At 39.6% G+C, this 13,695-nt stretch overlaps 1 protein-coding gene across 4 annotated transcripts in view; it reads left to right on the forward strand.

The window, feature by feature from the left end:
• METTL6 (methyltransferase 6, methylcytidine) overlaps window positions 1-13,695 on the forward strand; it is a 94,888-nt gene that overhangs the window by 36,062 nt on the left and 45,131 nt on the right. For all 4 annotated transcript variants that reach the window (XM_053714277.1, XM_053714279.1, XM_053714276.1 and 1 more), the window contains exons 2-4: window positions 3,680-4,036; window positions 10,153-10,287; window positions 11,462-11,632. In XM_053714277.1, the coding sequence (XP_053570252.1) occupies window positions 3,770-4,036; window positions 10,153-10,287; window positions 11,462-11,632 (573 nt within the window). In that variant the 5' untranslated portion in view covers window positions 3,680-3,769. The remainder of the gene's footprint in view (window positions 1-3,679; window positions 4,037-10,152; window positions 10,288-11,461; window positions 11,633-13,695) is intronic.

The raw sequence follows: 13,695 nt of genomic DNA on the forward strand, positions 1-13,695 counted from the left end.
CAAAGCAGGAGCAGCATCAACTTCCTCTGCACCAAAACAGGAAGGAGCTGTTGCTCGCTACAGACAAGGCTGGAGACCTAACCAGTCCTGGAACAAGGGCAAGCAGGCCAGGAAACCTGCTGCTGCCCCTAAGACAGCATGAATCGAGGGCCCCCGATCCGGGAACGGATCTAGTGGGGGGCAGACTTTCTCTCTTCGCCCAGGCTTGGGCAAGAGATGTCCAGGATCCCTGGGCGTTAGAGATCATATCTCAGGGATACCTTCTAGACTTCAAATTCTCTCCCCCAAGAGGGAGATTTCATCTGTCAAGGTTGTCAACAAACCAAATAAAGAAAGAGGCGTTTCTACGCTGCGTACAAGATCTTTTATTAATGGGAGTGATCCATCCGGTTCCGCGGTAGGAACAAGGACAAGGGTTTTACTCAAATCTGTTTGTGGTTCCCAAAAAAGAGGGAACTTTCAGGCCAATCTTGGATTTAAAGATCCTAAACAAATTCCTAAGAGTTCCATCGTTCAAAATGGAAACTATTCGGACAATTTTACCCATGATCCAAAAGGGTCAGTACATGACCACAGTGGATTTAAAGGATGCTTACATTCACATACCGATTCACAAAGATCATTACCGGTATCTAAGGTTTGCCTTTCTAGACAGGCATTACCAGTTTGTAGCTCTTCCATTCGGATTGGCTACAGCTCCGAGAATCTTCACAAAGGTTCTGGGTGCTCTTCTGGCGGTACTAAGACCGCGAGGAATTGCGGTAGCTCCGTACCTAGACGACATTCTGATACAAGCTTCAAGCTTTCAAACTGCCAAGTCTCATACAGAGTTAGTACTGGCATTTCTAAGGTCGCATGGATGGAAGGTGAACGAAAAGAAGAGTTCTCTCATTCCACTCACAAGAGTTCCCTTCTTGGGGACTCTTATAGATTCTGTAGAAATGAAGATTTACCTGACAGAAGACAGGTTATTAACAAAGCTTCAAAATGCATGCCGTGTCCTTCATTCCATTCAACACCCGTCAGTAGCTCAATGCATGGAGGTGATCGGCTTAATGGTAGCAGCAATGGACATAGTACCCTTTGCACGCCTACATCTCAGACCGCTGCAATTGTGCATGCTAAGTCAGTGGAATGGGGATTACTCAGACTTGTCCCCTACTCTGAATCTGGATCAAGAGACCAGAAATTCTCTTCTATGGTGGCTTTCTCGGCCACATCTGTCCAGGGGGATGCCATTCAGCAGGCCGGACTGTACAATTGTAACAACAGACGCCAGCCTACTAGGTTGGGGCGCTGTCTGGAATTCTCTGAAGGCTCAGGGACAATGGAATCAGGAGGAGAGTCTCCTACCAATAAACATTCTGGAATTGAGAGCAGTTCTCAATGCCCTTCTGGCTTGGCCTCAGTTAACAACTCGGGGGTTCATCAGGTTTCAGTCGGACAACATCACGACTGTAACTTACATCAACCATCAGGGAGGGACAAGAAGCTCCCTAGCAATGATGGAAGTATCAAAGATAATTCGCTGGGCAGAGTCTCACTCTTGCCACCTGTCAGCAATCCACATCCCGGGAGTGGAGAACTGGGAGGCGGATTTCTTAAGTCGTCAGACTTTTCATCCGGGGGAGTGGGAACTTCATCCGGAGGTCTTTGCCCAAATACTTCGACGTTGGGGCAAACCAGAGATAGATCTCATGGCGTCTCGACAGAACGCCAAGCTTCCTCGTTACGGGTCCAGATCCAGGGATCCGGGAGCGGTTCTGATAGATGCTTTGACAGCACCTTGGACCTTCGGGATGGCTTATGTGTTTCCACCCTTCCCGATGCTTCCTCGATTGATTGCCAGAATCAAACAGGAGAGAGCATCAGTGATTCTAATAGCGCCTGCATGGCCACGCAGGACTTGGTATGCAGATCTAGTGGACATGTCATCCTGTCCACCTTGGTCACTACCTCTGAAACAGGACCTTCTGATCCAGGGTCCCTTCAAACATCAAAATCTAATTTCTCTGAAGCTGACTGCTTGGAAATTGAACGCTTGATTTTATCAAAACGTGGTTTTTCTGAGTCAGTTATTGATACCTTAATACAGGCTAGGAAGCCTGTTACCAGAAAGATTTACCATAAGATATGGCGCAAATACTTATATTGGTGCGAATCCAAGAGTTACTCATGGAGTAAGGTTAGGATTCCGAGGATATTGTCTTTTCTACAAGAAGGTTTAGAAAAGGGTTTATCCGCTAGTTCCTTAAAGGGACAGATTTCAGCTCTGTCCATTCTTTTACACAAACGTCTGTCAGAAGTTCCGGACGTTCAAGCTTTTTGTCAGGCTTTAGCTAGGATCAAGCCTGTGTTTAAAACTGTTGCTCCACCATGGAGTTTGAACTTAGTTCTTAATGTTTTACAGGGGGTTCCGTTTGAACCCCTTCATTCCATTGATGTCAAGTTGTTATCTTGGAAAGTTCTGTTTTTAATGGCGATTTCCTCGGCTCGAAGAGTCTCTGAGTTATCTGCCTTACATTGTGATTCTCCTTATCTGATTTTTCATTCAGACAAGGTTGTTCTGCGTACTAAACCTGGGTTCCTACCTAAGGTGGTCACTAACAGGAATATCAATCAAGAGATTGTGGTTCCATCTTTGTGTCCTAATCCTTCTTCGAAAAAGGAACGTCTGCTACACAATCTAGATGTAGTCCGTGCCCTAAAATTTTATCTACAGGCAACTAAGGATTTTCGACAAACGTCTTCCCTGTTTGTCGTTTATTCTGGTCAGAGGAGAGGTCAAAAAGCTTCGGCTACCTCTCTCTCCTTTTGGCTTCGTAGCATAATACGGTTAGCCTATGAGACTGCTGGACAGCAGCCTCCTGAAAGAATTACAGCACATTCTACTAGAGCTGTGGCTTCCACTTGGGCCTTTTAAGAATGAGGCTTCTGTTGAACAGATTTGCAAGGCTGCAACTTGGTCTTCTCTTCATATTTTTTCCAAATTTTACAAATTTGACACTTTTGCTTCTTCGGAGGCTGTTTTTGGGAGAAAGGTTCTTCAGGCAGTGGTTCCTCCCGAATAAAGAGCCTGCCTGTCCCTCCCGTCATCCGTGTACTTTAGCTTTGGTATTGGTATCCCATAAGTAATGGATGATCCGTGGACTGGATACACTTAACAAGAGAAAACATAATTTATGCTTACCTGATAAATTTATTTCTCTTGTAGTGTATCCAGTCCACGGCCCGCCCTGTCACTTTAAGGCAGGTAATTTTTCCATTAAACTACAGTCACCACTGCACCCTATGGTTTTCCTTTCTCTGCATGTTTTCGGTCGAATGACTGGTAATGGCAGTTAGGGGAGGAGCTATATAGCAGCTCTGCTGGGTGAATCCTCTTGCACTTCCTGTTGGGGAGGAGTTAATATCCCATAAGTAATGGATGATCCGTGGACTGGATACACTACAAGAGAAATAAATTTATCAGGTAAGCATAAATTATGTTTTTTGTATTTTTATTTTTTTTCCTCCATATTTCATTAAAATAATTTTACATATTAAACAAAGCAGTTATTTCAATGAAGTATTGTCTTGTTTTTTTATATTTCACTGTTAGAAATGCATTATTAATTATTGAATAGATTATTTAATGTATATTGTAAGTTTGTTTTGTCTTTTTTATTTCCCTTTTTAGGACCTCTAAGTTAGAAAAATACTATAATACATAATATTATGGAAACATAACCAAAACGGTTACATAGCAAAGGAGAAAAAGGTAGTTAAAATGACTGATAATGAATCAAATCCAGAAACAAAATCTTGTCCTGACTTTCCTTTGCAAAAAAAAGAAAACCTTTTGAGAACTTTGAGCCCAGAGGAGGTTGGCAAACTTCAGAATGACCGAGTCATTGTGTCAGAGTTCAAACAACTTAAACTTGAAAAAGAGGCGCAAAGGAACTGGGACCTGTTTTACAAGAGGAACAGTACTAACTTCTTCAAAGACAGGCATTGGACAACCAGAGAGTTTGAGGAACTCAAAGCCTGCAGGGAGGTGAGAAGTCATTATTACTTGCATTTTCTATTGCACAGTTGACCAGACTCTACTGAGCTGAGGTCTACATTTTAAGTAATTCTTTTTTGTGCAAGAAAAATGCTATGTGGTTGCAGCAAATAAGAACTTGCATATATTAAACCTATTATCTTGGCTTTCATAGCGAATCCAGTTTCATTAGCTGCCAAATGCAGAAGGCGGCAGCCACTCACAGGATTTGGCACTTTTCAGAGACAGATTTCTTTTTGTGAAAGTGCAACACACTAAGATTTGGTTTTGCACAAATCTTAGAGTGTTGCACTTTCACAGAAGAAATCCGGCTCCAAAAAAAGCTGACTGCTGCGAGCGGCCGTCTTCTAAATCATTCAGCAGCTAACAAAACTACAGAATGCACATCCCTAGTAAATACTAGGTTTGACCTCTTTTGAGTGGAAATATAGGGCTCGATTTACCCTTACTCTAGAGAAAATGTGCATTGGGCTTGTTACTTAAAATAAGAGACATATGGAGCTAACAATTGCAAATCTACCCTTCATGCTGCTTGCCTTTTTGAAACATTTGCAGGTGATTTCTGGGTAGTGGAAGCAGATGTGTCATCCTCTGCACTTTGTCAGCCAGACTAGTTAGAAGAAAATAAAAACTGTACGGGTATTCCAGCAGCGAGATGAGCCCTTAAAAACCCTGACAATATATCCGAGATTTATCAGCTTCCAATACATTTTACATGGGACTTCTTAGCAGCCCAGTATTTGTTGAAGAGTGGATAATTCCCAGATAGTAGGGGTAATGTTCCAAATTCATTGTTCAGTGTTCCATGAAAGGAACGTCAAAATTAAACTAATGATTTTAATCAAATATAAGTAGATAAAATCTATTAATGATAATCCCACCAGCTCAACTGCAGTTTGTGATGTGCAGGCTGTCAGAGACACTGCCAAAGGCTCCACAAATATCAAAGCTTCAAAAAGTCAGCAGCACCATCAGAAAATTATTCTTCTTTAATTTTTATTATGCCCAGAGGACAAAAGACATGACGTTTCGGGCTCACAAGCCCTTAATCACATGTTTGCTTAACAGCATCAAATCCACTCTTTTATACACAGCACCACAGGCGCATATCATTAGCAATTAACTCTTTACATCAACATAAACTCATTGAAAATACAAAGTAACACCTAGTGGGCTAGATGTGTACTACTATACAAACAATCTTTTTTGCTAAAATAGTCAGTACAGTTTTATCACATTACTTCCAAGCAATACGCCTTCAATACAGAGTTAACCAAGTCAGAAATATTGTTACTTTTTATATTACAGAAAAAGGTTTGTTTAGTTCACGGTTTATACCCTTTGGATACATAGGGGCCGATTTATCATTTGTCTGGCGGACATGATCCGCTGTCTGCATTTATCATTGCACTGAACTGCTTGTGGAATGCCGCCCCTGCAGATTCGCGGGCAATCGGCCGCTAGCAGGGGGTGTTAATCAACCCGATCGTATGCGATCGGGCGGAATGCTGTCCGCCGCCTCAGAGGCTGGGTACGAGTTAAGAAGCAGTGGTCTTAAGTCTACTGCTCTTTAACTCCTTTTCCCAGCGACCCTGAAGGCTCACGCGGAAATGGGTATTTTGCCCCAATCGGGCCATGATAAATTGGCCAAAGTGTCAAGTTTAAAAATCCACATTGTTACTCTCTTTTTAAGCAATAGCTCTCTATCGCCCCCTCTCCTAAGAATAGGAATATGATCTATCACTTGAATTTTCAGTTGGGCAATAGAGTGGCCAGAGGTCAGAAAATGGTTTAATACCGGGGCAGAGATATCTTTGCACCTAATGATTGACTTATGCTGTGTGAATCCTATCTCTCACCCTCTGGGTGGTCTCCCCAATATAGGCCCACCCACAGGGACATTTGATAAGATAAGTTACATAACTTGCATTGCAAGTATAATATCCTTTTGACGATAAACTTTTTGGCTGTTAATGGGTGTAGAAAGGAAGAAACTTTTTATCATATTGTTACAATTGATACATCCCAGACATGAGTAACAGCCATTGTTTTTGTTTAAACTATATATTTTTACCTTGTCTCAAAAACTTGGTAATGAAACTTCTCTTCAAAAATTGTCATAAATAGATTTGCATATGTTGGGGCGACATTGGACCCCATGGCTGTTACTTTTGTTTGCATATAAAAACTGTCCTCAAAAAGAAAATAATAACAGTACAGAATAAAACTTAATAATTCCAAAATAAATTATTTCTGTTGGTCAGTGTACAAATTGCTAGAAGCTAATACACTCTTAATAGCAGCCAGGCCACTTTTGTGATTTTATAGATGTATATAATTTGACCACATCAAGACTGTATAATATATACATTTCTTTGATATATCCATATCTCCAATTTTCTTCAAAAACTCCCCTGTATCCTTTACACATGAAGCTGACCATTCAACAAAGCTTTTCAGTATTTTATCAAGATAAATGGAGATATGGGAGAAAATAGATGTATTTAGCAAGGCAACTTAACAAGACTTTTTATATATACTATGCAGGCAAAATACAGCTGGTGGTGTTTTAAAAAGAATAATCCCATCCGTAACGGCATGAGGCAGGGCTGCCCTCTCTCCCCACTTCTGTTCGCCCTGGCAATTGAGCCACTGGCAGAAACAATACGCACCAACAAAGACTTGGTGGGTATCACACTCTCGGGCTCTAAACATAGCATTGCCTTATTTGCTGATGATGTGACGGTGTTCTCAGCAGATCCTCTCCATACCATCCCCAAACTCCTGGATATACTTGAGGCCTTTGGCTCTCTCTCCTTTTACAAACTTAACGTCCCTAAAACAGAAATTTATTGGTGGGGTTTCCCCCAAAACTACATCTCGGCCCTCCAGAGGCAATTCGACTTCAAATGGTCTAGTAAATGTATCACTCACCTTGGAGTTAAAATATCTAATGACCTGAAGCAGATGGTCAAGGATAACTTTTCACCCCTGCTGGCAGATCTGCGAGCGTTAAAAAATACCTGGGATCACAAGAGCATTTCTTGGATGGGCCGCATAGCCTCTCTCAAGATGTCGTTCCTCCCGCGGCTCACCTACCTATTTAGGTGCCTACCAATTAGAGTACCCTCCCACTTATTGCTGCAATTCCAAAGCGAGTGCACCAAATTCATTTGGCAGAATAAAACCCCTAGGATAGCCCATAAAACACTCCAATTCCCGGTTCACTTGGGGGGATTGGCCTCCCCATCCATAATAAAGTACTATGAGGGAGCCATGCTCACGCATATCTCCCAGTGGGGAGTTCTGCAATCTCAAGATAGGTGGAGGGATATTGAACAAGCTTCACTGCCCTTTGATATCTATCTAAAAGATCTAATCTGGACCCCGGTCCACAGTCGTAGAACCTTGAACATCCACAACCTGGTAGTCGTAGAGTGTTTGGCGGTCTGGAATAAGATCCGGCACCGCAAGTTGATCGCGCTACATCCCTCCCCGATTACCTCTATTCCAGGCCTCTTTACAGGCCTTCCAGAGACACACCCCAACACATGGGCTAGAATGGGGGTGACACAAGTTTCGGATCTCTGGTCTGCGGCCAGTGGGGATGGCTATCTCAGGTTGTCTAGGGACAGCCTTGGTAAAGATGTCCCACCCTACCTCCACTTTGAGCTTACTAGGATTAAGAGTTTCCTATCTAGCTGGGGCTTTTCCCCCTCCGCTTCGCGCCCACTTACTCCATGGGAATCTACTTGGAAAGGTGGGCGTAGACTCCACAAGCCTCTGTCGAGACATTACTGTCTGCTAGAGGGTACGGCGCCCCCGGACCTGGCCCCGCATTTGAACAAGTGGGACACTATCCTCCACACTAGAATCTCGGCTGGTGCCTGGCAAGGGTCTCTTACCCTGACCAAAAAATCTTTGCATTGTGTGACAATGTTTGAAACGCACTATAAAGTCATCTCTCAATGGTACCTGGTCCCAGTGCGATTAGCCAAGATGTTTCCGTCGTCCTCCCCACAATGCTGGAGGGAATGTGGGGCCCAGGGGAGCATGCTCTACATCTGGTGGGAATGCCCCAGGTTGTCTCACTTGTGGAGTCTATGCTTCCGCACTCTATCTGTTTTCAAGATACACCTGCCCAAAAGCCCTGCCACAGCACTTCTACACTTAAACTTACACGCCCTCCCTAAACATCAACAGATCCTTTGTGTTTACCTCCTAACTTCAGTCAAAACCTGTATTGCTAGATGCTGGAAGAAAGCTTCCCCCCCTTGCTGGTCCGATGTCCTTAGGAATATGGCCTACCTACAGGTTATGGAAAGGGATATATTCTATAGTCTGGATAAAAGTGACTTGTTTGAGATGGTCTGGGCCGACTGGACGGAAACACACGACACCACATGGCTCCCCCAGGTCAGGGTATAGTAACGCACATATTTCCCGCCTCAAGCGAACCCTGATAGGTGCCTTTCATTCCTCCCTCTCCCTCTCCACCCATATGGATGAATCCCTCCCCCCCCCCCCCACCCCTCCCTCCCCCTTTTGACAATTTCTTAGTAATGTACTGACTTCTATGTCTGATACCTCAATGATTCAGTTGTATCTTTTCTAATGGTTTTTTCCTTTTTGTTTGTTCGTATTCCATTCTAGTACTCTATGATATGATTTGTACTATAATGTGCAGGGGATCTGCGAATCCCCAGTCAGTGTTATACTTGTTAAAACAAATAAAAATCTTTGAAATATTAAAAAAAAAAAAGCAGTGTCTGAGCGCAGAGTTCATCCTAAGGAGAATTATTTGGGGGAGTGCAGACACCGCAGTGAAAATTACTGTGGATTTATACAGCTGCACGCTGTTGGAAACTAGAATTTCAATAACCCCAAAGGAAAATGCAAAGATAAGAAATCCGGATTGAACATTGAAATAGAATTAAATGAGAGAAGTTTAATTATCAGGGAATAATCTTTTCCGGAATCCAATTACTGCAAAGTAGTGAGTTCCACTATAAAATATTGTTGTTGTCACTTTCAGAAAAGAATTTGCTGTTGCCCGTGACTAATGTACAGATGTTTTAATTTATTTTGACTTTCATTTTTTTTTTATGCTTTTCTTAAAACAATTCATTTCTTTAAAGTAATGTGCCTCTGTATCTGTAACATATTAGCATTGGTTTAAATAAAATTAGTTTATTTTTAGTAATGTGTAAAAAAAAAAAAAAAAAAAGAATAATCCTTAATGTAATTTTGGATTTTGATTCATGATAACCTTCCGATAATCCTTTGAGATATGGTGCAGAAATGTCCATATAGGTCTGCAAGAGTTTTACATATATGTGTACTAGGCCTCCAGAGATTATAGAAAAGAGTATTACTTTTGCTCAGCATAGCATTGAGTGGAACAGCATAGGCTTTCCAACAACTCCCCTATTTCACTGTCCAAATTCAAGCAAGTATCGGGTGCTCCAGTGCTTTCTTGAGGTGATGGTTATTTGCAGGATTTGTTTTCAAATCAAAGTTATCAAAACATAAACATATAATGCACCCCTTAAATGATATGCTCTTATAGCAACATCATTGTTATTCTCTTTTTATTGTGAAATATAAAATAAGCATTCCCTTTCACAACTGCACATGGGGGGCACTTGCTATTGAAATTGAGAAAGAAGAAAGAACCTATAATATGTTTGACATACAGTGTTTTTTGTTTTTTTGCTCACAGCAACAGCAGGAATAAAACCTACTTGGTATCTCCATCATTGTTATAATAAAACTGTCTAGGTAGATAAATCCATTAATTATCAGTTACTTTCCTATTTTCTTTATCTGCAAGGTAGAGGCTACCATCTGTACATGATAATGCATTTTGTTTGAAGCCATTTTCTTCGTAATGCACTGTTCTAGTGAGTTAGAAGCAGCAATAAATATTGCTGTAAGACATTATAGTTTTTTGTAAAATGGTTTGTGAACTGTGTTGCATTGTCTAAGTGTCACATTGCAGAATATATATGATCACCTTCCCCCAGTGTAACATCCTATGAAATAGATTTATTTTATTAGGCTAGTATATATTAATACAGGCTCTGAACTCTTTTTACTATTTGCAGTTTGAAAATCAGAGACTGACTATCCTGGAAGCAGGATGTGGAGTTGGAAATTGCCTGTTTCCTCTTCTGGAGGAAGATCCTGGCCTGTTTGTTTACGCCTGTGATTTCTCTCCACGAGCCGTAGAGTTTGTAAAGGTTTGTATCTTAGGGCTGGTTCCAAAGTACCAGTTACAGAATTTAGTGAGTTTGTGAAAGTTAGGTTGTTTGTCCATTTATTTTACTAAAAAATGCAGACATCTTTAGGGCATATTAGATTGCTGCAAATCCTTGTATATGCACTATCTCAGGTTAAAGGGATAGGAAACCCAATTTTTTTTCTTTAATGATTCAGATAGAGCATGCAATTTTATGCAATTTTATGCAACTTTCTTATTTACTCCTATTATCAATTTTTCTTCGTTCTCTTGCTATCTCTTTATTTGAAAAGCAGGAATGCAAAGCTTAGGAGCCGGCCCATTTTTGGGTAGCGCTTGCTGATTAGTGGCTAAATGTACTCGCCAATAAACCAGCTCTATCCAGAGTGCTGAATCTAAAATTGGCCGGCTCCTAAGCTTTTACATTCCTTCTTTTCAAATAAAGATAGCAAGAGAACAGACAATTTATAATAGGAGTAAATTAGAAAGTTGCTTAAAATTGCATGCTCTATCTGAATAATTTAAGGGACAGTCAAGTCCAAATTACACTTTCATGATTCAAATAGGGCATGTGATTTAAAACAACTTTCCAATTTACTTTCATCACCAATTTTGCTTTGTTCTCTTGGCTTTCTTAGTTGAAAGCTAAACCTAGGTAGACTCATGCTAATTTCTTAGTCCTTTAAGGCCGCCTATAACCTGAATGCATTTTGACAGTTTTTCACTCTAGTTCATGTGTGTCATATAGATAACATTGAACTCACGCACGTGAATTTACCTAGGAGTCAACACTGATTGGCCAAAGTGCAAGTCTGTCAATAATACTGAAATAAGGAGTCAGTTTGTAGTGGCATAGATACAAGGTAATCACAGAGGTAAAACGTGTATTATTATAACTGTGTTGGTTATGCAAAACTGGGGAATGGGTAATAAAGTGATTATCCATATTTTTAAACAACAAAAATGCTGGTGTTGACTGTCCCTTTAAAGAAAAATTTGGATTTAGTATACCTTTCAATGCATTGTGCTGTTAAAAAAAACATTGTACCTGATGTAAAATACTGCAAGCTTGGAAAAGTATAATAAAATAAATTTTTGTAAGTCGGATTTCATAGATATCAACACATTCTTTTGTAGCTACTGCTGACTTCATCTTTTGTGACTCGCATTTTTAGCAAAACCCGTCATACAACAAAGAAACCTGCAAAGCTTTCCAGTGTGACCTGACAAATAATGATCTGACAGATAACATCCCTGCAGAGAGCGTAGATACAGCCACGCTAATCTTTGTACTTTCTGCTATTCACCCTGACAAGATGCACCTTGCTGTACAAAACATTTATAAGGTGAGTAGTTTAAACAGCTACTAAAAAGCCCTAAAACCTGTTACACAAACAATTTAATATTTTTCTTATTTTAATTTCACAGTAATAAACCCTTAAAGGATGTAGTAGTCAAAATGTAAATGTGCATGAGAACAATTCAGTTTTAAATAAAACCATTTTAATGCAACATACCTTCATCAGTAAAAATGCTTCTAGAAAAGCTATCACCTTTTCAGAGGCATTCGTACAAATAAATATGTGAAGTACTCCAGCCACCTACAAGCTTTCTTTTTAAAGACCTTTATTTTCATCGGTTTGGTCCTAAAATCATAGGACCGTTTCAAGCCTGCAATAGGCTCTTAGTCATGTACATTACTATATATTTAGTAAACAAATGGTCATTTTGAAATGTTTTGCTGACATTCGTTTGTTACTAGAACAAATACATTTGTTTATTTGGTCGTTTATACATTTATCAATTGGATAAGTAGGCACATTTTTTGAATAAGGGTGCACAGGGCATGCACTGCATATCTGTGTATGCTGCTGAAACAGTGATAGCTTTTTTTGCAGTGAAAGCATTTTTGCTTGAGCAAGTATATAGCAAAAATGCTTTTATTCAAAACTGAAATTCGCTTATGCATATTTTAATATTAAGAACAAACCATAAAATAAATGTGTTCTCATTTACAGACTTCATGTTATTTAATAGACTTAATTTTCTGTATTACATTCATTATTAATGTGTATGTTCTAAAGCGATAATAGTATTAGAATATATAAAGTAGTATTAACCACAGAAAGTAACCAAATACGGGGAAATCTGTATTTATACTCTTTATTTTACACACTAATATGTGTGATATTATCTTGTTTTAAATGTTCTGCAGTTTAATGATCAAATATAACCTTTTTTCCTTGCCATCATCAACAGTTAGAAATAATTAACTCTACATGATGACCTTTGTTACACTTGGACCCTGATATTAAAAGGTTCTCCAGCTTAGAGATAAATTGCAGTTCAGACTTCACAGGGGCTGAACTCACTGAATATTCAAAAGCAAAAGTGCGGAACTCTCCAGCACTGCGAGATCTCTCTCATTTCTATAAATGAAGAAGAGACAAGCCCACTGCAGTACAGCACTGCGTGATATGAGAGTTTTGTTACGGTTCTGTGTTACTTTAACAAATTAGGATTATATTTTGTATTTATATATATATATATATATATATATATATATATATATATATATATATATATATATATATATCATTACATTGCACCTTATATTGCAAACTAAAACTGACAGCTTCAGAAAGTGGGAGAGACGGGGCAGTTCCATGGGCTGAACCGGGGAGTTCCCAGGGTATGTCTGAAGCGCTCTCACAAGTCTTATGAAATATTCTAAGCATTTTAAGCAAGCTGGTCTCACTGATTTGTCTTGCCAGCTGTATGCAGATAAAGTTTGCTCCAAATTCACAACACACATATTTTAACTTAGAGAAAAGTAATATATACTAAATATATAGACAAAAGCAAGTTAAATTGTAGTGAAAACATTTCCGTTTAATTTGTTATTGATGCAAACAGAGCCTTTATGTCAGTCCCAGAGGTTCTCCAGTTACCTTCTCACTCTCATGTGACATTATGTATCCCAGAGAGCTTCATTACTTTCTATGGAAGGCATCTCTCTGGTATTTCCAGGATCCTCCCATTTTCTTATAGTTAGAATTTGTAAAATCACTAAATACACTGCTGTACACAAAATAAAATACAAAATAGAAAGTAACATACATAGTAACATAGTAGATAAGGTTGAAAAAAGACTGAAGTCCATCGAGTTCAACCTATACAAATCTAAAATACTTACAAAAAGCTCCAGTTAAGCTTAAATAACCCCATTAAAATGTGACCCATTTAATACTAGCAATCATATCCATGAATTTTGTTTATATACAGAAATTTATCCAGACTATTTTTAGTACATAGTACATAGTTTAAATGTAATAAAATGTAATCTGCAGTGTTAAGTGATATAAAATAGAAAGCACAAAGTGTAAATACAGCAGAGCTGTCCTTGTGC

The sequence above is a fragment of the Bombina bombina genome, chromosome 5 (assembly GCF_027579735.1).
Source record: "Bombina bombina isolate aBomBom1 chromosome 5, aBomBom1.pri, whole genome shotgun sequence".
Classification (NCBI taxonomy): Eukaryota; Metazoa; Chordata; class Amphibia; order Anura; family Bombinatoridae; genus Bombina; species Bombina bombina.